This window comes from Grampus griseus (genome assembly GCF_964374135.1).
Source record: "Grampus griseus genome assembly, chromosome: 2".
NCBI lineage: Eukaryota > Metazoa > Chordata > Mammalia > Artiodactyla > Delphinidae > Grampus > Grampus griseus.
The window spans coordinates 37,560,867-37,585,582 of record NC_139018.1 but is presented as its reverse complement, the minus strand read 5'-3'; the positions used below and the strand labels follow the sequence as shown (position 1 = coordinate 37,585,582).

Here is a 24,716-nt window from a genome sequence, read left to right as displayed (position 1 = left end):
GAGCATTCTGCTAGTTTAAGGTGGAAACAATAAGAAGAGTCCAGTAAAGTCTGGACTCTGTAAAGTCTGGCAGAAAAGGAGAGGGGAGATTGTTTTAAAACATAGAAGATTGGGTTCTCACTAAAATGATATGAAAGAATTTGATAGGTGAGATTTATAGCATTTGAGCCCACAAAGGAATGGAAAATACATCTGAAAACAAAAGATTTTGATAAAGCTGTTACCAGAGAAACTGCAGTCTGCCTCTCTGTAAAATGGTCCAGTTTAAAACATTTATGATGAAAATATTTATTTACAACATTTTAGTTAAAAATGAAAGGGCTTTATGATTTTTGTTTTGAAAAAAGATGCAATGCATGCACAGAGCAAATGAGATTAACAAGCCTTCAATTACAGTGTTTGGCAATAAATCTGGTTATATCATGCTAAATTTCTTTTCAGAGTCTGATGGATAAATTTGACTGTCATTTGAATACTCTCCTGACATTTGAAAATAGAGATGAAAAACATTTGCCATTGGTACCACCTAACAAATTGGAGGAAATGAAAAGACGGTTTGTATCACTACCCTTTCACAACTGCTGACACCTTTGTGTTTGAGCACTAACATGGTGCTATAGGGACCAGAAAATACAGATTTTTCAATAATTTCTGATAATAGGTCTTTAAGTCTTGATAACAGTTCCTTCATGTTTTATGTAATAGTAACATTATATCATGCTAACATACTTCCTCTTTTATTGCCTGGTAGGATATGGTGGTGGAAAAAGTTCTGGACGTATAGTCAGAAACAGCTCTTTATCTTGGTTGTGGCCAAGTTACTATGTCTTTCTGTACGTTTCCTCATTTTTAAATACAGAGTAATGGTAATCACTCTTCATGTCTCACAAGGATACTAGGTGACATGAGAGGAGGTATATGAAAGCACTTTATAAACTCAAAAAAACTACAGATATGAAGATTGTTTAATTTGTGGTTGTCCACATCATCTTCTCTTTTCTCATTATTCATAAGCAGCTTATTAGAATGATATTAAGAGGGTATTAGCCTTAATAATGAAAGCTGTTAAAGTGAAATGTTGAAATTACGGTTGCATTAAGTTATATGGAAGTTTTCAAGTTTAGTAAAGTATTTTAGAGATTAACATTTTATTATAGAATTTCTCAATAGGGGAATAGTTTCTTCAGAAAATGTTCTGTTAGATATTTTTATCTTAGAAATAGCTGTTTTATATCTAGTCACAATGTTTGTTTTACTTTGTTTAAAAAAAAATATGAGGATTCATTTGAGTTCCATGTGTTTAAAAGAAAAAGTTAAAGCCCCAATATTTTTGAAAATGCCAAACGGATTTCTCACATTTGGCCAACAATATTAAATTAAATTCTAAAACCTGCACTATCTTCCAGAATCAACAACATTTCGGGGGAAAAATTCATTCCACTTCTAGAATTTCATTACTATAAGTGCTCAGTTCTTGGTTTGCTAGATGAAGTGAAATCAAAATTGGTTGTTTGGAACATCAAATACGGGAGCAAAGAATCTGTGGAATTATTGCTGGAAGACTGGCATGTAAGCTGCTTTATTTCATGTCTCAGACAACTGTTCTCCATGGTGCTGGATTTGCATTTTTCCTTAGCACAATTTCCCTTACCTTTTCAGGTTTTGAGATGAGTTTTCTTGGTAGCTTTCATTAGCTTAAACATTGCCTAGAGAAAAGAATTACCAGTAGGCAAATAACAGACACTGGGAAGAGTAAGAAAGAGAAAACATTATTTAGCACAACAGAGGAGATTGAGTTAACCGGACTAAGTTACATAATAGAGAAAGTTTCAATGTTCAATGTTATTTCCTTTAAAAAAATTCCTACTTTCACTTACTGGACATCTTGTTTAATATTTTTCCCCACTCAGATTTATGGTTTTAGTCAAAAATTAAATTTTTCTTTGAACATTTTAATCTTAGCCTTTCAAGTTTTAAGAGTGGGAAAAACAGTGTGTTTTGTCTTGAGGCTTTCTGGGGGAGGGGGTTTAGCTCTTGCAATTTATAGGGAAAAAATGTTGCAAATGATTTAAATGTGTGTTTATTTGGTAAATTAACACTAAAGCAGACTGGCCGTGTCATTTCTACAGTTAGGCCTTATTATCCTTCTTTCTGTTACTCTGTCTTTCTTTTTTTTTTTTTTTTTTTTTTTTTGACCTTACTGCGTGGCTTGCAGGATCTTAGTTACTCGACCAGGGATTGAACCTGGAGCCACAGCAGTGAAAGCACTGAGTCCTAACCACTGAACTGCCAGGGAATTCCCTGTTTCTCTGTTTTTGGAATGAGGGCCAAAAAGAAAAACCCAAGATTGTAAACTTCAGTGTAAAAATTGGAAAAACATGATGAGGAAAGGTTTATTTACAATTTATGATTTAAATACTGTACATTCCTAAACAGGAATCGTCATTCTATATTAGATTAGATTTTGAATATTTTAATTTATTTTTCCTACCTTGATTTTTCATTTTTCCATTTGAATAATCATACCATTGGCACATAAGTGTACAATGAGTTTTTAATTAACTGTCTATTTTCCATAGATTTTTCTAGCTTAATGCACATAATAACTTCGGTAATAGTATTTCTCAAGAGTTTTTGTGTGATGCATTGTATCTATTTATAACATACTCAAAATACCTAATAAAAATTATTCAATATTAATAAAGGCATATGAGATAAGAGAAGCTGATATAAATTATGCAATATTAATAAATATGTATGGTAGGAGTTGTTGAAATTGCTATAAATACTTGCCTTTTCTCATGAGAGGAAAACCATTTTAGAACTATGTCAGTGCATTACGATAAGCTGTCAGGTCTCATACCTAGATATTGCTTATGTCTCTTAGAACTTAACTATCTCTCTTCATGAGCTACTCTTCTTCTTTTCCTACCCAAATATGTAGTATTAAAACTGTAAAGAAATTTTGGTGCCTAAGTGCTTCATCAATGTGTATATGTCTATCTGGATTTCTTGACACATTTTTAAAAATAAAAACTGTCAATATGTTTTATTTTCATTTTTTCCCCAGAAATTTATTGAAGAAAAAGAGTTCTTAGCTCAACTTGAAACCTCTTTTCAAAAATGTGAAGAAATTCATAAGAATTTGGGTAAAGCTATACAATTACTTTTTGATGGAATGACCATCACTTAAAAATAGCATTTCATTTGTTTTGCTTTCTTTATGTACCTTAATGTTTTAGAAATTGGTTTTACATATGTGTTTTCTTTAGAAAATTCTTGCATCCACTTTTAGTATTGTTAGTATACATATTTATTTCACCACTGTCAATTAGTATGCAAGTATTTTTCTTAGCAGTATTATTCTCTTAATGAAAAACTGTTTTCTAAATTACTTTCTTGTTTTGTTAACCTTATAGCTGGAGAATATCCAAATATTAGTAAACAATATACAATGGTGGAATATCATTTTTGCACGTATAGAAAAAATATATATAATGTGAAGTCCACTCTACAAAAAGTTCTGGCATGTTGGACAATTTATGTGGAAAAGCTTCGTTTACTAAAGGCTTGTTTTGAGGAAACAAAGAAGGAACAGATGAAAGAGGTATTTTCAGTCTAATGGCACCTGCTCAATTTTACTTTTTTTCATTTTATTTGGAGACTCTCGTTTTCAATACAAAAATGAGAGGCCAGGAACAAGTAAGCATGACTGTCGGAAAAATCCTCCAAAGTTTTGGAAAGGGTTTAGTTTCTTTCTCATATAATTGCTAAAAGGAATTTTTCTCTTTGTTATAGGTTTTACACATATGTGCGTGCGCGCGCACACACACACACACACACACACACACACAGCTTTATTGGGGTATAATTTACATACACAGTATAGCTTTTGGAAGATATATTGCTAAGTTCCTTGGAAGGGAAATAAAAGATGTGGAGTAGTAGATAGCTTATAGATACATTTAAAATAAATGAATGTTTTAGAAAGTTTTTTTTTTCTATTTGGGTGCATACCTTTCAGTTCTAAAACCTTTCTGACTTTCTGGAGGAGGAAAAACAAAATAGCTTACTTATGTGGAGAACTATAGAAGAAATTTTGGAGTAATTCACTGTTGTTTTATTTGCTATTTATGTAATAACCTGTTTTATGATTATTCTCTGAGGTAGTTTTTCTTTCTTTCATTTGTTTCCCTCTGTTGTAAATAAATGTAGGTTAAACATTTTCCAAATAGAAGCTAATGTTACTTAACAGAAAACAGGCTGTTCATATGAAAGTAAAGTTTCTGATAAGTATATGAGTACAAAAAGAATATTTGAGTGAATCATTATTTCTTCCTGTCACCTCTGTTGATACCAGAATTTCACATCTTTGACTTTCAATAGCTCTTCTGTCTTTAAAGTCCTTTTATTAAAATTCACATTTCTCTGAGGAAATAGCACTTTAAGCCTTAGAATTTCCAAACTCTGTGCTGAGGTGACCTGAGTTGCCAAAAAGGACTCTCAAAGTAATTTAAAATTTGAGGGAGACAAAGCAACATCTGTCTGCTGGACACCACACAAATTACTACTAAGTTGTTTGGACCTGACTACTTAACAATGAGAAATGTTAGATAATTCTTCTAGCCTAGGAAATCCATGAAAAAATTACTGAGACATTAAGGGGGCCATGAACTGAAAAAGTCTGAGAACCTTTGCTGTAAGCTCATTAGCCACTTAGAAAGATAGAAGATCAGATGCTTCCTGAAAGTTCGGGACCAAGAGTGATAACAGGCAGCCAGCGCCTGCCAGTTAGTGATCAGGGATGAAGCGCTCAACCAATAGGGAGAGTCAAAGTCTCTGCAAAAACCTCACGCTCACTTTTTAAAAAAAAACTTATTTATTTTATTTTTAGCTGCATCGGGTCTTCGTTGCTGCACCTGGGCTTTCTCTAGTTGCAGCAAGCAGGGGCTACTCTTCGTCGTGGTGTACCGGCTTCTCACTGTGGTGGCTTCTCATTGCGGAGCACGAGCTCTAGGTGTGCAGGCTTCAGTAGTTGTGATGCGTGGGCTCAGTAGTTGTGGAGCACGGGCTTAGTTGCTTCGCAGCATGTGGGATCTTCCCGGACCAGGACTCGAACCCATGTCCCCTGACAGGGACCCATCTGGAAAGCAGATTCTTAACCACTGCGCCACCAGGGAAGCCCCCTCACACTCACTTTTGCTTTACAGTCAACCTTGGTGAAGATCTATTATAAATAATGAAAAGACAAATAGTATGTCATTAAAATATTACATTGATTATATGTTTTGTAGGTTTCCTTTGAGACACTGTCCCAGTGGAATCTAGAACATACTACTTTAAATGAAGTGGGAAATTTCTTAATTCAAGTCAGCAATGATGAAGTTGGATCATCTATTTCTAAAGAACTGAGGAGGCTGAATAAAAGATGGAGAAAGTTTATTACAAAAACTCAGCTTGTAAGTTTTTTTTTGGTAACAGCTTCATTGAGGTATAATTTCCATACATACAATTCACTCATTTAATCTGCATAACTCAGTGGTTTTCAGTTGAAATATTTAGAGTTGTGCAGCCATCACCATGATCAATTTTGGAACATTTTCATCACCTCATAAAAAAACTTGTACCCATTACCAGTCACTCTTCATTTTCTCCCAGTGTCCCCAGCTCTAAAGATTTCCGTATTCTGGATGTTTCACATAAATGGAGTCATATAATATGTAGTCTTTTGTTTCTGGCTTTTTTCACTTAGTGTAATGTTTTCAAAGTTCATTCATTTTGTAACGTATCAGTACTTCATTCCTTTTTATCGGCAAATAATAATCCATTGTATGGATATGCCACATTTTATTTATTGATCAGTTGGTGAACATTTGGCTTCTTTCCACTTTTTTGACTATTATGAATAATGCTGATATAACCATTCATGTACAGGTTTTTGCGTGGATATACAGCATACTGATTTCTAGTTGAAATTCTTTTACCATTAAAGAATAACGTTAAGCATTTTTGCCTACTAGATTTCAAGATCCTTGAGAACATACACTAAGCTTTATTTATCTTTATATTTAGTGTAGTGCTTCATAGAAGCATACCTTTAATAAATAATTTTTTGAACTTGAATTATTAAATTATTCTATTTCTTATTCATAACAATTTGAGACTGAGGTGTTGTATGGGAAATTTTATAACGTTGTTACTAACTGATATATCTGAAAAATATATTGAATATATTATGTTCATTTATTGTTTTTAATCATATATCTTAGCGTAAAAATATAAACATTATATTTCATGACATTAATTTTTTATAGGAAGTGAACCTGCCCCTTATAAAAAAGCAAGATGAGCCCTTTCTTGACAATTCTGGAAATACTCAACTATCTAAAGAAGAGAACCTAACTGCTGATTTTTCAACAGATATGTCAGTAGAACTTCCTGAAAATCACAGTCAGAATATTATGGTAAATAGTCATACTTTATGTATTTCATTTGTACATAGAAATAATTTAACTTTGCTGTTTTTCTTTTGAAAAAACCATATTGTTGAAACAGTGGTAAATGGGATCATTAGATAACATTTAAAGTATGGTCATTTTCCAATAAAATGCCCAAGTGGGTCCCTCATGCAGTGGTCTTCAGTGTTAAAGCCCTGGGTGTCTCACTCACTGGGGAGTTTGCAGACACGCAGAAGCAGTCATGACTTCTGAGCTGTGGAGATGGAGTTGATATCTTCTTCAGATTGCTTCTGACTAGTATTCAGAAATTGTCCAGCTTTAGGCTAGCCCCTGCCCTGTGTCTTGCTTCCTTTCTGTAAAATGGAGGGAAATAAAATCTTTATTTCTTGCTTTGTTGGGTAATTCAGAGGATGACTTTAGATTATAGATAAGAATATGGAAAAGAAACGACAACAAAAAAAAATCATACACGTGTAAGGTGTAACACCTATGATTTTGGAAGTGTGCCTCCTTCAGAATGGTAACTTATATAGTTTTAAAGAAAGTAATTTTTAACTGGCTTTGGCCAGTTGCCATGATGGAGTGCCCATGTTTTCCCACCGTGAAAAGACATAATCATAGAAGATCTTGAAAAATCTGAATTTGTGCAATATGCTTTTAGAATAGAAGAATATAGAATATTTTTCTCATACATTTAAAATATGATCTGATTAAAAACAACTTTAGGAATGTGTCTGTCATGTAAAGCTGTAGCATATCAACCTGTAGCATATTGAGAGATTATTAATGGGAAAAGGCTTAATTTTGTGGAAATTTGATTCTGATGTTTCACAACTACTATTGCTACTAGCTGTATTTAATTAAATTGTATACAAGTTTTAGAAATGTGTTTATAGAGTCAATACCCTAATTTTCTAAGCTCTAATCTTCTTATCTGTAAAATGGAGATAATAGTAACTGATAGGGATGATATCATCCTTAAGAAAATTTTTGTGAACAAATCTTTTAAGTTTTAAAGTGATATATGCTTAGATAACTAATGAGAACATCCTGTATAGCACAAGGAACTCTACACTTAATGCACTGTGGTAACCTAAATGGGAAGGAAATCCAAAAAAGAGGGGATATATGTATATGTATAACTGATTCATTTTGCTGTACAGCAGAAACTAACACAACATTGTAAAGCAACTATACTCCGATAAAAATTAATAAAAAAATAATAAAGCTATATATGCTATCAGAAAGTACTGTTTTCATTGTCCAAACAGTAGATCTTAAATCATTAAAATATGTTGACTTAGCACTTGTTTTTATTTTTTTATTTGTTTTGACATGATAGTTTAGTATGCATTTTAACTAAACTTTATAAAGATAATATTAAAACATTGAGTTTAAAAAACAGCCATTGTTTTTGAGATTTTCATTGTTCAATTAATTCACTATAGGGATATAACTTTTTTAAATTGAAAATTATAATGTAAATGGTACCATTTTCATAGTGATAATTTTGAATGTTGTAGGCTGGGGAAGAACATGAAAAAGAAAACGAAGAATTTACAGGGACACTGAAAGTGGCTGAAGAGGTTGAAAAACTGATTGGACAAGTGAAAATCTGGGAGGCGGAAACCACATCTGTTTTGGATCTTCTGAGACAACAAGGTGATGTAGATACCTCAGTGGAAGAATCTTTGCAGGTATGAGTGGAAAAAGTATTTAAAAGACAGCTTTTATGGTTGTAGGCTTATGTATTAAGATAAAAAGTTTTAAAGGAAACAGTAATAAGACTACTGTTAGAATTTCCTTTGTTGGGATTTTAAAAAAATGGCGTGGGATCTCAACCCTGGCTCATTTGCTGTGATTTTGCTTGAAGACAGAGGATAGATTTGAAGACTAATAATACCTTAGGATTTTAAATTCTTGAACTAATTTTCCCGGCTACAGGATGGAGATTAAAATATTCTCTTGTATCAGAGGGCAATGAGATGAGTAAGTGAGTTCAGTCTCCTATAGCTCAGTGCAGTGCAAATGTAAGAGATTATACAACCTGTGCTTTGAAAGATCAACCCCATATTAAGCTTTCCCTTCCTTAACTGATGCAGGGTGGGGATGAATGTTGTTAAAACTCTGTTCTGTCTTTATTCTCAGGCAGTGGACTCATTGAAAAGCAATGAGGCAACAGTGTATTTTAATATCGCTCAGTTCTCCCTGGAAAGGAGTTACAGTTGAGGTTTTACTGAGTTCCAGCTCAGCTATAAAATTTATAGAGCATGACATAAGTTACAACCAGATGGAAAGTTCTTGGGATAAAGGAACATTTGTATAATTCTTTTAAATCTACGTTTCTGAAAGGTGTATATGTAGAATTTTGTGTTTATAAGAGTAATACTTTTTATTGCTTTGAAAATATTATATAAACTTACCTGTGCCATCTGCCAGTGCTTTTCTAATTTTATTTTTGTATTTATTTATTTGCTGTATCTGGAATTTACTGTAGTGAAATAAATGAGTAAGAAATAAGAAATTCAATATTTAAAAAATATTTCAAAGCTATAACAATGATCCCTGTTATAAACAGTGAAAACACAAACAAGCTGGAATATACTTCCATTAAAAAGAAATTAAGTAGATCTTTGTTGGATCAAGATATATTGTAAAGTAAGAAATGGAAGTTGCTGAGCAGTATTGGTGATGTGATCCTTTTAGTATTTTTAAAAACAGTTGCTTTTTTAAACTTTATGCATTTATATCTATAGAAAAATATCTGTAAGCATATACAAATAGCTAACTCTGTGTATCTTGATCCTGCATTATGCCCAGCTCTTAGTACACTTCCTGGTACCTAGTAGATATAAAGTAAATATTTTTAAAATGAATGTGTGAATGATTGATTAAATGACAGTTAAGGGAAGGATGGGGAAGAAGAGGAACTTTTTCTTTATGTGCTGTATACCTCTCCACTCTTTGAGTTTTTTACAGGAGCTTTTGTTACTTTTATGATTCAAAATAGAAAAATTTGAAGTTACAAATGAACGTGCTAACTTTAGAACATTTAAATAATGTGTAAAAGTATAAAGAGGAGAATAAAAATCACCATAGTTCCACTGCTCTAAGATAAATAAGATCAACATTTACATAGTTGATATCACACAATATAATTTCTATTTTATCATACCCATGCCACCTCTGAGTTGTAATTAAAATTTTTTTGTTAATTTGATAACTGAAAAGTGGTAACTCATTATTTTAATTTGTACTTATTTGATTACATGTAAGATTGAACTGTCTTTCATATGTTCATTAGCCATTTGTTTCTGGAATTATATCTGTTTTTGTATTTTCTGAATTATCTTTGGGATCTTAGTATTTTTCTTACTGAATTTATAAGCTCTCTGAATCAGGACTCATTTTCATTTGTGTGGCAAATATTTTTACCAAGTTGTTGACTTTTAAGTTGTTTATTTCACATAGAAAATTTTTGTACTTATTTAGTCATTTCTGTCTCTTATGCCTAAAAAGGCCCTCCGCACCCAGGGAGCAGATCCATTTTCATGGATAATTTCTTCTTTTCTAGCTTCATATTTTATATATAATTTTCTAATTCATCTGAAATTCATTTTTGGTATGTTGTATAAAGCATGGTTCTAAAAAGGTGTTTTCCAATAGCCATTTTCTCCAGTAACATTTATTGAACTCCTTCTGGCTGATTAGACTTACAACAATTTCTTTTTAAGGTTTATTACTACTCTCTCAACTTATTTTCTCCCTATTGGCATTGTATTTCTTCTAGTCTTTATTTTATTGAAGTGCTTAGTATATAAAAAAAATCTATAAAAGACTGTTGCTCAGAATCTGATAATATTAATATAAAATTTCAAAATGAATGTTTAAAATAACATTTTTTAGACTATAAATTTGCCTCATTTTGGATTAATAGTTAACTTTTTATGATTTCCTGATGAGATTGTTAGGGTTAATGTTTAACATAATCAGAATATTTATTTGAATATTTATATTTAAATATTTATAATATTTATAATTATTTAATATATAAATATAAGAATATTTATAATCAGAATATTTAAGTGATATTTAAGTGATCTCACTTTAATTTGTTTTAATAGCATCTTATTGCCAAAGGCTCTATGTATGAAGAGCTTGTGTCTAGAACTGAAGACACTTTACAAATGGATGTGCAAAATGTTTCAAGCCAGGAGTCTCTTGAGCATGTGATCACAGCTGGGCTTCAGGCAAAGATTCAAGAAGCTAAAGAGAAAGTCCAGGTCTCTCTTTAATATTCCCTATTTAGTGAATTTAGTCTTTAAAACTGAGTGGTCAGTGAGAGGGCAGGGAAGAAGGGAGGATTGCCTTGTAGTTTGGAAATGTTTTGTAAAATATGAATTTTGCCTTATATTTTATTTCTTTATTATTTAGAGCATGTTGGAAAAATCAATATAATAAATAGGATGTTCTTATGTCTAGTGGGAAAATATGAGTTGCTACTCAAAGAAAATATTTATTAACTTATGAGTTTTCTAAGAAGTTGGGCTAAGTGTTAAGTTGAGAATTTTTTGTCATCACAGATCAATATGGTAAAATTAGTAGCAGTGTTGAAGAACTCAACTGATGTTTCCCCAGACCTGGATGTCAGGCTGAAGGTGGAAGACTCACAGAAGGAACTTGAATCATACGTTACAAGGGCTGAACAATTACTTGGCCAAAGAGAGAGCCAGAGAGGACTAATTTCAAAATACAAGGTGCGGCTCTTTCAGCCATCCAATGTAGGACATTTATCATTAGTAGATATAAATCTACCTCATTTGAAATCAAGATGTTTCCATCACTGTAATTATAACAAAGTTATAACTTTAAAAAATTTCCAAGTTTTATACATTGTTCCCCAGAAACTCTTAAAAATAAAAATTGAAACGATTTTTTTTTAATTCACATTTTACTGTATGAATGAACTCAGTGGTATAGTGTAAAAAGCACGGCTGACTTCTATGACATGGAGCAAGAATCTTAATTTCTCTGGCTTTTTTAATCAAATAAAATGGACATAATAATTCTAGTCCTATCCAGCTGCCAGTAAATGAAAATAAGGTATGTGAAGAAACTTTGAGTGGTTAAAATTCCTCAAATGTAAAATAAAGCCTTTATTATTAAAATGCATTGGTAAAAGCTACTTATGAACATATGCTTATCAGCAGTTAAAGATCCAATAGTGTTTTGTATGGAGACAGTTTTAGGTTGACTTTTCATGGTCTGATAGGCAGCTTAAGATGTATTGAAATCAAGAGGTACAAACTACTGTGTATAAAATAAATAAGCTCCAAGGATATATTGTACAGCACAGAAAATATAGCTATTATTTTATAACTTTAAATGTAGCGTAATCCATAAAAGCATCAAATCATCATGTTGTACACCTGAAATTAATATAATATTGTAAATCAATTATACTTAAAAAAAAAAAAAAGATGTGTCCAAAGCCAACTCACTATTAACTAACACTGGAGGTACTTGGGGATATGAAATAAGAGTAAAACACGGTCTCTACCCTTGGAGGTTGGACAGGTAGAGAAATATGTGTTCTTTCCTTCATTCATTTATTCAGCATTTAACAAGTTTATTGAACATTTAAAATGAGCTAGGCATTTTGGGGGAGATAAAGATGAAGTAAATTCAGAACAGTAATAGACTAACAGACATAGAAAACAAACTATGGTTACCAAAGGGGATAGTGGTGGGGTATAGGGGAGGAGATAAATTGGGAATTTGGGATTAACATATACACATTAAGTATATATAAAAACAGATAATCAACAAGGTCCTATTGTATAGCACAGGGAATTCTACTCAATATCTTGTAATAACCTATAATGGAAAAGAATCTGAAAAAGAATATATATGTATGTATATTACTTTGCTGTACACTTGAAACTAACACAGCATTGTAAATTTACTTCAATTTAAAAAAAAAATGATGAAGTAAATCAATACTGCCAGCGCTACTGTGCACAGTTTTTTCAGGAAAAGGAGCTCCTACAGGAGCCTCTCCATTCTCCTTGTGGTCTCCTTCTCTTGTCTGGGCTCAACCCTCTTCTGGCTTTCTGGACGGTTAACCGTATTGGACCCTGATATCAGGTATTTCAGCATTGCTTTTCCCACAGTCATCTTATGCTGCTTGCACCTTGCCAGCCACCAGCTTTGACCAATTCCCACTGTCTTTTTTCCTCTCTTTTACTCCCATATGCTGAGAGTGCTGAACTAAACTTAAGAGTCAGTTCTTTTAAGTAATCACTAGGCTGAATTTCAAAAGGACAGATATGGTCAGCTGAGGAAAGAGGGAAGAAAAAGAAAAAGCAGAGGCCGCAGGCCCCTCCTCTACCAGAGAGAGGAGTTACAGTGTCAGTTTTTGCACCCTTTTCCTCTCCCTGACCATCTTCCTTTTGGAATCTGAGGCCAGGGATTTCCACCGTTTTGTCTCTGGCATTTAGTGAAGTAGATCCATTTTCACAGCAGAAGCAGAATCGCTGCCCTGCCAGGTATTGCCCTGAGACCCCCTGGGACTCCTGGGACACATGGGTGGTAGGAACCCCCTTCCTGCACACAGGGCTAGCATGTCTTCCCTGGCCGTAAATCTAGCAATCCTCACAGAGGCTTTGGAGGAGGTTCCTGGGGGCTCAGGTTGTACCTTTTCTGCAGGAGACCCATAATAAGTATATGAATGACTTCCCACCCTGCTTAATTGCCTTCTCCCCCAGAATTACTTTCACCTTCTTGTCTCTTATAGATTTTTCTGCCCTTTCACAGACCCCAGACTACTTTTGTTCTGTCATTTGATAGTTACCTAAGCCAGGTTTCTGTCCTTATGGAGTATTGCCAGGTAATATTCTATAAGAGTAGGTAAGTGTGAAGTAAGGGACGAACACATTCCTGGGAAGGCAGATCCCATCCCCATCTCCTGCTGCTCCTTCCCTGGGATGGGACTGCGATTATGGTTGGCCCTGGGCAAAACTTTGAAGTCCATGATAAGGGGATGTTGCCTCCTTGCAGTATAAAATGCTTATGTACAATATTAAATATTTGCTATCTTAACCCTACTATAAATTGTGTCTTATTGCAACACTGATCTCTAATACAAGCTGGTGTACTCTTAATATTGTATTACTTATGAAGTGTGGTCGTCTGCTCAATACTTAAGAATTTTAGAGGATACTTTGCCAGTGGCTCATAATAAGCCTTTCAGTAAGCCTTTTAAATATTTATCAAAGGGGTACCAAAAACCATGCTGCATATCTTAAGGAAGTCTTTATCCTGGCCTCAAATGTGTAACTACATTTGAATAATGAATATTTTGCAATTCTTTTCAAAAGAACTCAAGGGATACAAAAGGGAGATCAACCTCAATCTACCAAGAGAAGTCTCCCCTAAATCTTCAAATAGTCTTCATGGAGTCCTTTCCTGGTTCTACATGTTAAAGACTCTAAAATTCTACCTGTTAAATTAGCTTTGAGGACGTGGCAGTAGAATAAGACTTTCATGTTCTTGTCTGTGGCTTTATTTTTAGGAAGCACTAATAATTTTTAATACTAAAAGTCTGGCCAAGTATTTGAAAGCTGTTGAAGAATTGAAAAATAATGTAACTGAGGATGTAAAGCTGTCTTTGGAAGAAAAGAGTAGAGATATCTGTGCCAAGTGGGAGGTAAGAACATACATATGTGTCTGGAGCTTTTGCTTATAGATCTGGCCCTGGACTTGTTTGTCATCAGAGTCATCTTTGGTGGTCCCTTGTCTGCCCCGTATCACGGAGGGCTGATCACTGTAGGCTGTGGTTCTCAGGCCTGGCATCAGCTGGCTTCTGTCTGTGTTCATCCAATGACAGCAGTGTTTGGAGATTAAAGGGTGATTGGAAGGTGGAAAAGGGAGAGTCCAATGGCTTTCTTTCCCTTTCTCTCTTGCACAGTGCCTCTGGCAGCTGTGTCTCCCCCTGGCTGCAGGTTCCATGGATCCAGCTTCTGATGGGTGACCATTCTCCCTGGGCTCCGCTGAAGCCTCCAGCCTAGGGTGGTAGCGGCTTTCTGCCGATGCTAATCTCTGGATTACCTTACTGTCCCCTCTTTGGCTTTCATCTCTTATAATCGATTCCCTGCATTTAATTCCCTCTGCGTTAAATATTTAATGTTTTCTGGTTTCCTGGTTGGATCCTGACTAAGACAATTTATTGACACATATAAACATATAGAGTTTCATAGAAAATAGGTATAGGCTTTGGTGGCTGACAGACCTGGATCCAGCAGCTATGACCTTGGGCAAGTTGCTTAACTACTGGGAGCTTCAGTGATAAGATGGGAATAATTCCACCTACTTGGCAGGATTGTTGCAAGGATTTATATAAAGCACCTACCACAGAGATTGTGTTTAGTAAATGGTACTTAGTATTAAGTGTGTGCATGTGTGTGTGTGAATATATGGAGAGAGAGAGAGAATAAGGTAATATAATTGAATATCCACTGTTAAAGGCCTTCTTAAAACACATTTAAAAAAAAATTATTTATTTGTTTGTTTGTTTTATTTTTGGCCATGTTGGGTCTTCATTGTGGTGCACGGGCTTCTCATTGTCGTGGCTTCTCTTGTTGCAGAGCACGGGCTCCAGGCGCGTGGGCTTCAGTAGTTGTGGCACACGGGCTCAGTAGTTGTGGCCACAGGCTTAGTTGCTCTGTGGCACGTGGGATCCTCCCGGACCAGGGCTCGAACCCTTGTCCCCTGCATTGGCAGGCGGATTCCCAACCACTGCACCACCAGGGAAGCCCTAATACACATTTTAAAATAAACTTTTAGAACAATTTTAGATTTACAAAATTATTACAAAGGTAATACAGAGAGTTCCAATATACCCATGACCAGTTTCCCCTGTTATTAACATCTTACATTAATATGGTACCTTTGTCACAGTTAAAGGACTAATATTGATAGATTATTAACTGAAGTTTATACTTTATTCATATTTCCACAGTTTTCCCCTAATGTCCTTTTACATCTGTTCTGGAATCCCATTCAGGATACACATTGTAGTTACTTGATATTTCTCCATAGGCTCAGATACGTGTTTTGTAATATTTTCTCCCAGTCTGCAGCTTGTCTTTTAATTCTAACAGTGTCTTTCACAGACAAAACACATTTTTAGTTATTAGAAAGAAAAAAATATGTTTCTGATATATTTTAAAACATCCTCCCCAAAGATACATGGGTGAATCAGAATTTCACATAGGCTCTATTTCTATCCTTTGTTACAACAAATATTTTTGTGTTTCTAATGGAAATCCTTTCAGTATATCCTATTATGGTTAATATGTGCCTTTGGTTTTTTTTGTTTTTCTTTTCTTGGCAGTCGCTTCATCATGAAGTGTCTTTGTATATTCAACAACTAACAATAGACATCGAAAAAGAAAAACTTAGTGACAATATTGCAAAACTCGAAAAACAAATAAATAAAGAAAAAAAACTAATTCGCAGAGGAAGGACCAAGGGTCTCATCAAGCAACATGAGGTAAAAACCTGTTTCCATTCACATTTTGTTACTGTGGGGTTTATCTTAAATGGTTTTATATGCCCTTGGCTAGGGTTAAATCTGCTCTGAAAATTACTTCAGCCCTTTTGTCCCCTGGGGATCTTCCCTTCTGCAGTCCAAGCTCTAACTAGAGCCCATGCTTCTTGTTTTTTGGAAGTGAGAAAAATTCAGAATTGAGTTAATATTTCTTATTTATATATCTCAGTGGCCCCTGTCCTGAGACTCTGGTTACAAGATGTGTCACCCGCTATTGAAGTTCCCGTAGTTACTTTTGTAAGGACATGGTGTCCTCAGAAACACGGCTCTTGTGAAAGATACCAAATCAGGATATAAACCAGCCGGGGCAAATCTAATGGTCTCTTTTTGGTCCTCATCCTGTTTGATTTCTTCTGCATATTTGATAGTCCTGACCCCTCTTTTCATTTCTTTTAAACTTGCTACTGCTGTGGCTCTCTCGATACAAATCTCTCTTGCTTTTTCTTATTTTATTATTTTGGAGGGAGGCCTTCATTTTAGTGCCCTTCACTAATTTTCCTTTTTTATTGTGTTACCCTGATGTCTTAGTTTTGGGGTCTCAGTTTTTGGCTAATTTCATGCTTGCTCCAGGTACTTGTATGCACTTGGGTGTTTTAACTGCCCTCTCTACAATGATAGCACCTATCATTATCTCCAGCCTCGTCCTTTCCCCTGACCTCCAGGTTGTGTTTCTAACCAAGAAGTAGATATCACCAGTGTTCCCCAGAGACCTCCACTTCAGCATGTCCCAAACCAACCAATAATATCTCCTCTTGAACTTTTCTTCCTCTTATGTATCCTGGTTATGAAAGGCATTGCCATCTCAGAACTCCCTCCCTCATTCCCCTTTCCTTCTCACTCAGCTTTAGTGTAGTCGGTTGCCAGCTCCCATCTTCAGAAGAGCTGCTTCTTTTCCTTCCTTTCCACCAGTGTTGCCACTTCCCTTAACCTGGGGTCATTTTCTCAGTATGATGGTGGTTGCACTGTCTTCCAGCCCTATCACCAGAGTGATCCCTTTGAACCACAAATCTTATGTCACTGGTTCACCATTACTCCCGGGACATCTCCATGCTCCTCAGAAGGCCACACAAGGCCCCTCATGTGTGGCCCCAGGACACGCCTTCATCACCCCTCCAGCCATGTCCTTTCAGAACTTCTGGAGCTTTTCTTCTCTCCGCTGCTCCTTTTGCTAGGCATGACCTCTCTCCCCTTTTACTTGGAAGGACTCCTACGTGTTCTTTCCACCTCTAGCTCAGATGGCTCCTCCATGTGAAGGAGGCTTTCTCTGGCTCCTTAAGGCAGGTAGTGGCCCTGTCATAGCACTTGTCATGTGATATGCTCATTATTTATGTGACTACTGTTGGGGAGGAACAAATTTTCCTCTACCCTTTTTTTTTTTTTTTTTTTTTTGCGGTACGCGGGCCTCTCACTGTTGTGGCCTCTCCCATTGCGGAGCGCAGGCTCAGCGGCCATGGCTCACGGGCCCAGCCGCTCCGCGGCATGTGGGATCTTCCCAGACCGGGGCACGAACCTGTGTCCCCTGCATCGGCAGGCGGACTCTCAAACACTGTGCCATCAGGGAAGCCCTCCTCTATCCTTTAAGATCCCTGGCTGGGTCTGGAAATTGAACTGACAAAGACAGATTAACAGGAGAAAAGCATACACGTTTTTTTGAATTTTTATATGCACATGGGAGCCTTCACAAGAGCATGATGACCCAAAGAAGTGACCAGAGCAGGAATCTTTTATACCTTTTAGACAAAGAAACAATACATTTGTGAAGAATTGACAAGACAAAGGAGTTTGGGCTAGGGATAGTAAAAAGGTGAAGAAGAAACTAGGAAGGTAAGGGTTAGGGTACAGGGTTTGTTTGCAGATTCCTTTGGTCCCATCTCTGGGCTGATAGAACTCTGTCTCCAGTAAAATAAACTTTATTTCTTGCCTTTAGGTAGAAAAGGGGAAACCTTTTCTGTTTCGTTTTTCTTTTTTTTGGCCATGCTGCGTGGCTTGCGGGATCTTAGTTCCCTGACCAGGGATTGAACCTGGGCCCCAGCAGTGAAAGCGCGAAGTCCTAACCACTGGACTGCCAGGGAATTCCCTCTGTGTTTACTGCTTCTTAATTGCCTTCAGTTCAAAATTATTTTCACATCCTAAACCATAATGGAAAAGAATATGAAAAAGAATGTATATATATGTTTAACTGAATCACTTGGCTATACAGCAGAAACTAACACAACATTGTAAATCAACCATACTTCAATTAAAAAAAGTAATTTTCACATCAAAGAGGCATACATTGGGTTGACGTGTTCTGGTTTCCTTCACTACGTCACTGGGCTGCAGCGAATCCCTTTAGGGCTGACTGCTCGTCTTTGTTTCCAGTGCCCATTCCCACACCAGGCATACAGTGGATGGGCTTATAAAAGAAAGTGTTGGGGTTTTTTTTGTTTTTGTTTTTTTCCCTTTTTTTAAAAACATCTTTATTGGAGTATAATTGCTTTACAATGGTATGTTAGTTTCTGCTTTATAACAAAGTGAATCAGCTATACATATACATATATCCCCGTATCTCCTCCCTCTTGCCTCTCCCTCCCACCCTTCCTATCCCACCCCTCTCGGTGGTCACAAAGCACTGAACTGATCTCCCTGTGCTATGCAGCTGCTTCCCACTAGCTATCTATTTTACATTAGGTAGTGTATATATGTCCATGCCACTCTCTCACTTCATCCCAGCTTACCCTTCCCCCTCCTTGTGTCCTCAAGTCCATTCTCTACATCTGCATCTTTATTCCTGTCCTGCCCCTAGGTTTTTCAGAACCTTTTTTTTTTTTTTTTTTTTAGTTTCCATATATATGTGTTAGCATAGATATTTGTTTTTCTCTTTCTGACTTACTTCACTCTGTATGACACACTCTAGGTCCATCCACCTCACTACAAACAACTCAATTTTGTTTCTTTTTATGGCTGAGTAATATTCCATTGTATATATGTGCCACATCTTCTTTATCCATTCATCTGTCGATGGACACTTAGGTTGCTTCCATGTCCTGGCTATTGTAAATAGTGCTGCAGTGAACATTGTGGTACATGACTCTTTTTGAATTATGGTTTTCTCGGGATATATGCCCAGTAGTGGGATTGCTGGGTCATATGGTAGTTCTACTTTTAGTTGTTTTTTTTTTTTTTGTGGTACGCAGGCCTCTCACTGCTGTGGCCTCTCCCACTGCAGAGCAGAGGCTCTGGACGCGCAGGCTCAGTGGCCATGGCTCACGGGCCCAGCCACTCCGCGGCATGTGGGATCTTCCCGGACCGGGTCACGAACCCGTGTCCCCTGCATCGGCAGGCGGACTCTCAACCACTGCGCCACCAAGGAAGCCCTCTACTTTTAGTTTTTTAAGGAACCTCCATACTGTTCTCCATAGTTGCTGTATCAATTGAAGGTGTTTTTAAAGTCACACACATCTGTTAGTTTCTAATCCTCAAGGACTAATCATGTAAACTCATTTGAAACACCTTCCCTGCTTTATTTCCTCAATCAGGCCTGCTTTTCGGAGGAAGGCAGCCTGTACCAGCTTGATCACCACATGGATGTCCTGCGGGAGCTGTGTGAAGAGCTGACTTCACAGAAGAGTCAACAAGAAGTGAGGAGAGCGCTCAAAGATTACGAACAGAAGATAGAAAGTCTTCGGAAATGTGCTTCTGAGATTCATATGACACTGCAACCCACTGTGGGAGGCACGTCGAAAAACAAGTTAGTGCCTCACAAGAATAGCTGCATGTCAGGGAGAAATGAGATAAACCCTCTCTCGAAATCAAATGACACTGAGTATTATTCATTCTCTTTTAGGCTTTGTTTTTCTCCCTGTATTTTAATACGCAATTTTGATTCCTTCCTAGGGGTACTGCAGACACATCTGAGAATGGAGGAAGGAATGCCCTCAGTGAGGTTCCATCTGCAAAATCAGATAGTCAGCCATCAGCTGAAAAGGTGTTAAATTTGGATAATGTATTTTAGAAGTAAACCCAATGAAAAAATCCAGGTGTACAAGAATCCACTTCTCATTGAGTGTTGCATTTAATTATCTGATTGTTTCCATCAGCTGAGAATTCCCACTTAAATAATGTAAGGAAGATTGCTTTTCAAAGAATTAGAATACAACAAACCAAAGCTATGGCAAGCATAACTTAATCTTCCTCTGAGGATACCAACAGTTCTTTCCAAAAGAGACCATTTTGAACCATTATGAATACACGCTGTCTGCGTGTTACTATTGAGAGCACAAGAGGCTGAGCTTAAACTGCACAGATGCTTCAGTGTCATTGAGATGAACTAGTTCATTTGTCATTTGTCTTTTTCTCATTATAATGTCTTTTAATTTCCTTGGGAATTGGATTTTCTAAATTCTTAAATTCTAGGAAAGTGGGGATTTGCTGTGTATCACAGCCCAGACTGCCTGTCAGAAGGGGTAGGGAAGGAGCAAGGTGTATTTTTTTTCAGAGGTCTGTTCCTGCATGCTAGGATTCTGTCTGCCTTGGACCATGGCTATGTGGTCACAGGCAGAAACAGCACTTAGGGGCTGGGAGAACTCCTTTATCCTGCTGACAGACCAACTAGAAGGTGAGACTCAGTCTAATAAGTCTCCTCTGTCCTATGGAAAGACCTTTCTCTGAGCTGAGAAACTTTAAATAAATTGTATTATCTCCTGGTTTGGGGTATAAAGAATCAGTGATATCCCTTTGTATCACAAAATGTTTATCTCTTCCAGACAATTAAGTATATTGAATATAATATGTTTACTATTTTGCATATTTGCTTAGGCAATGGAATCGATTAAGGATTTCAGCCTGGAATCCAAGTTAAAGCCTCAACAGGAGGAAAGCGTTATGGAGAAATATGAAAAGGATCACAGTGCATCTATAAATAGTTTACTAGAGAGGTAAACTCTTTTTTAAAAAAATTATTTTTATTGACATACAGTTGATTTACAATGTTGTGTTAGTTTCAGGTGTACAACAAAGTGATTCAGTTATACGTACACACACACATATATATGTATATATATGATGTATGTTTGTATGTATATATCCCTTTTCAGATTCTATTCCCTTATAGATTATTACAAAATATTGAGTATAGTTCTCTGTGCTATACAGTAGGTCCTTGCTGGTTATCTATTTTATGTATAGTATTGTGTATATGTTAAGGAGAGGTAAACTCTTTTAAACAGCTAGAAAATCCAGCAAAAATCTTTCATCAGTGCAAATGTTATACTTTAATAAGTAAGTTTTTATTTTCCTTTAGTCATAATTTTTGCATGTGATCCAGTAACTTAAGCAGAAATTCTCTGGGATTTCCTCATGGACAATTGACAGTAATTAAAAAAAAATTATTTTAGTCTTATTTTTAAAATTAAGTAACATTGCATTTAATTTTTTTCCAGGTATGATACACACAGAGACAATCTTGAACTACACCTGCAAAACAACATTGTCAGGATTATCTCTGATTTCTCTAGTGACAAGGAAAGGAGTAGTGTTTGTCTACAGGATAAACTGACAGATCTACAGGTAAGTACTGAAAATATTACTAGAGGAGTTTTATCTTTTATTAGAAAATAATGCCGCCGTAAGTATAGGCTTCACCATTTTTGTTGCGGTCTCATATGCTAGATGTTTCTGAAGAACTCTCGGTCACCGGATTTCAGGAAGACACCCAAACCCAGGAAGGAGTTTGTTCGGGGTGCTAATTTATTGCTCATGCTCTAATTTGATATTCTATATATTGTGGCTTGCAGAAGTTTAGATTGTGTTTGGGATGGGGAGGAAGGCTTCAGATGAATTGGTTGAAACAATGTGTTTGAAGGCGATTTCAGCCAACACAGCTTCTGGTTTGCTCCAAAATTAACAATATGTGAAAAACCAGCGACTCTGAATTTTTGTTTCAGTCATCTATCATCTTAACCAAATTGTCACATTATCTGTCCGATGTTGGATAATAAGAAAGGGGGAGGTCGTGGAGGGAGTTTTCTCTGTACATGATGGATGATCTTGTGGAGAGCCGTCAGAGGGAGTACTGCATCTGACTCAGGAGCTGCAGAAAAAACAATCTAGTGATGGGCACACCAATCGTTAAGTTCTACAAATAAGCATCTTCCTTATTTTGAAGATAAGCTGTGCATTGCAGTGCAACACCCTCATGTGCTTGGATGTGCATTAGAGTGAACCCTTACAGAAAGCCCATCAGGTGGAGAAAAGGTCATGCGTGCTTCCTGCAATGCCCTCTCATATTTTCTAGTTATCTTCCTTTCATGATGCCAGTTCCTGAGTCACACTCTACCAAATGGCTCTTCTCTGTTTTCCATCTGAATAAGCAAAATTCATGTGTTAGAATCTCTGTTGTTCAAGTAGTGGATGTAGCACGTTTTCATCACAATTAAGAAGCTGTCTTGAGACCTTACTCCTGTGACTGAATAATAAGTTGGTTAGAAAAACTATACGAATCCTTGGGGAAAGTGAAGAACAAAATTTACTGATGAGCACTCAGATTCTATAGCAGTGCCTTTTTTTAAAAAAAGAACCAAGATTAGGGGTTGGAATAGTATAGAATTTTAGATGTTTAACTATAGATCATAAGTTAATTTTACTCACTTCTCATTTGATAGAAATGATTTTGGTTCATTGCAATTTTAGTTTAAGGAGAAAAAAAAGACTAGAGAAAATAGAATATCTAATAGAATATATTCTTATATCTCTGTGTATCTTTCTGAATTGTATTCTGTGTATCTAACTTCAGGGAAGGGCATTTGGATTCCTTTGAAAGCCATGTTGCTGATTCCCTTGATTTCATTCAGTGGATTCTCCGAGAGCACAGTTAATAGCATTGCTCTCTGAAGGATAGTTTACTTGTAAAATATTTTTTCAAATGTATTTTCATGTGAAACTTTGTGTTTGTGCCCACAATTGTAAATGTCTCATTTTGTAAGAACAGAATAATTGTGCCTATTAACCCATTCATTGAAAAATTAATTTACATATTTCATCCAGGTCTTAAAAAATGAAACTGAGGCTTGCTGGAAAGAGTTTGAAGTCACTTCACTGAAATTAGAAGAGCTGGAAAGTGACATTAGGAAGCCTTTTCTAGTTAAGGCAAGAGATAAACTAAAGGAGAAAGAAAGAGAGCTTCAGATGACTCTTAATACCAGGTATAATTCTGGGATCTATTAACCATGAGTTTACTAAATGTAGTAAATTTTAAGAGAGGCTAATGTTATACTAAGTATGTTATTTTATTTAGTTGTGACAACAACCATAAGAGAAGCTGATGAGGAAACTGCTACTGGGGGAGGTTAAATCACATAACCAAGCCACACTACTGGCCAGAGACTTAAGTGGAACTTAAAGTCTGTTGAGTTCCAAAGGCCGTGCTCTTCCCACGGTCTCCCCTTGAGCCTGAATTTAGCCACGTCACGTAACTTCTCTGGGCCTTGATTTCCTCATTTTTAGAATGAGAGTGCTATTGTTATCCCTTTACATAGGATGTGTACCCCCAGCGCATCTCCCCATTTTACATAGGAGGAAACTGAGGCTCAGAGTCTATATGTTATTTATCCAGGGTTACACATTTCAACTTATTATTGGCCTAGACTTTGAATCCTAGTATATTTCCACTAATAAAATAATTACTATGCATAATGAATTTCTTTGTCATCAAGGCAAGGTTCAATTACATTTAGTATTTTGTATTTCAAAAGAGAGAGAAAGCCTTAGTATGCTTTACAACAGTTTTCCATTCAGCACCATATCAGTTAAATTATCGCGAGTACTTGGATGTAGCAAACAACTCATGCTTTGCCATTGTGGATCACTGGGTTTGGGTTTTAATGTGATGATCTATACATATCATTGTATGTATTTTTATTGAATAATTATTTTCTATTCTTGGTTAAATAATGGCATTAATATTAAATGTTTTATAAGCTATCTTTCTGCTGTGCTTTCCCCTCATGTCTGATTTATTTTTCACCCAGAATGGAGTCTTTGGAGACTGCGCTGCATATTGTGTCACCTGTGGAGAAGGAGTTGCTCCTTCTCTGTGACTCAGACCTGCTTCTCTGTGAAATGGCCGTTCAAGAATTTAATCTCACTGATGCTGATGACATTTATCAAAACCTGAGGGTAAATATAAATTCTCACAGTGTATTTATAGAATAAACAGTTCTTCAGAGATTTATACATGTTTATGCATTTTTTTATTATACATCCATAGTATTTATTTCAAATATAAGCCACGGCAGAAAAATCTTCAATAATTTAGACTTGTTATTTATTTCTCAACTCTTTAATTCCTTGCCAATTGGAAAGTATCAGTAGGTACCATGGAGTAAATAATGACGTATTTTCTTTGAATTAAAAATGAAGGCTTGCTTATGAATGCCTTCTCCAATGACTGAAATCCTAATTTTCTCTCTGTACTAGACGAAGATGCTTAAATTGTCATATTCTACAGTGTACTTATTTGAAATCTCATCCTAAAAATATTTTTTTATTTTTCAAATTATAAACAGATGTCTCAATAGTTCAACCTGTAATTATTTTCATTGAATCAATAGATTTATATACCTCTTTTCTTCTTGGGATTTAAATATCAGGAAGGGTATCAGATAATGAAA

At 35.9% G+C, this 24,716-nt stretch overlaps 1 protein-coding gene across 4 annotated transcripts in view; it reads left to right on the top strand.

The window, feature by feature from the left end:
• The window catches only part of SYNE2 (spectrin repeat containing nuclear envelope protein 2), a gene marked incomplete at its 5' end in the record, with an annotated part of 272,663 nt that overhangs the window by 56,532 nt on the left and 191,415 nt on the right, over positions 1–24,716 (top strand). For 3 of the 4 annotated variants that reach the window (XM_082648159.1, XM_082648158.1, XM_082648156.1), the window contains 17 exons: positions 442–554; positions 1,407–1,569; positions 3,071–3,149; positions 3,420–3,607; positions 5,295–5,459; positions 6,315–6,464; positions 7,982–8,155; positions 10,583–10,741; positions 11,042–11,215; positions 14,032–14,166; positions 15,853–16,011; positions 19,587–19,798; positions 19,945–20,035; positions 20,866–20,984; positions 21,489–21,615; positions 23,092–23,249; positions 24,075–24,222. In XM_082648159.1, the coding sequence (XP_082504285.1) occupies positions 442–554; positions 1,407–1,569; positions 3,071–3,149; positions 3,420–3,607; positions 5,295–5,459; positions 6,315–6,464; positions 7,982–8,155; positions 10,583–10,741; positions 11,042–11,215; positions 14,032–14,166; positions 15,853–16,011; positions 19,587–19,798; positions 19,945–20,035; positions 20,866–20,984; positions 21,489–21,615; positions 23,092–23,249; positions 24,075–24,222 (2,514 nt within the window). Of the gene's footprint in view, positions 1–441; positions 555–1,406; positions 1,570–3,070; positions 3,150–3,419; positions 3,608–5,294; positions 5,460–6,314; positions 6,465–7,981; positions 8,156–10,582; positions 10,742–11,041; positions 11,216–14,031; positions 14,167–15,852; positions 16,012–19,586; positions 19,799–19,944; positions 20,054–20,865; positions 20,985–21,488; positions 21,616–23,091; positions 23,250–24,074; positions 24,223–24,716 lie in introns of all 4 variants that reach the window. The other variant, XM_082648157.1, reaches the window with a different exon arrangement.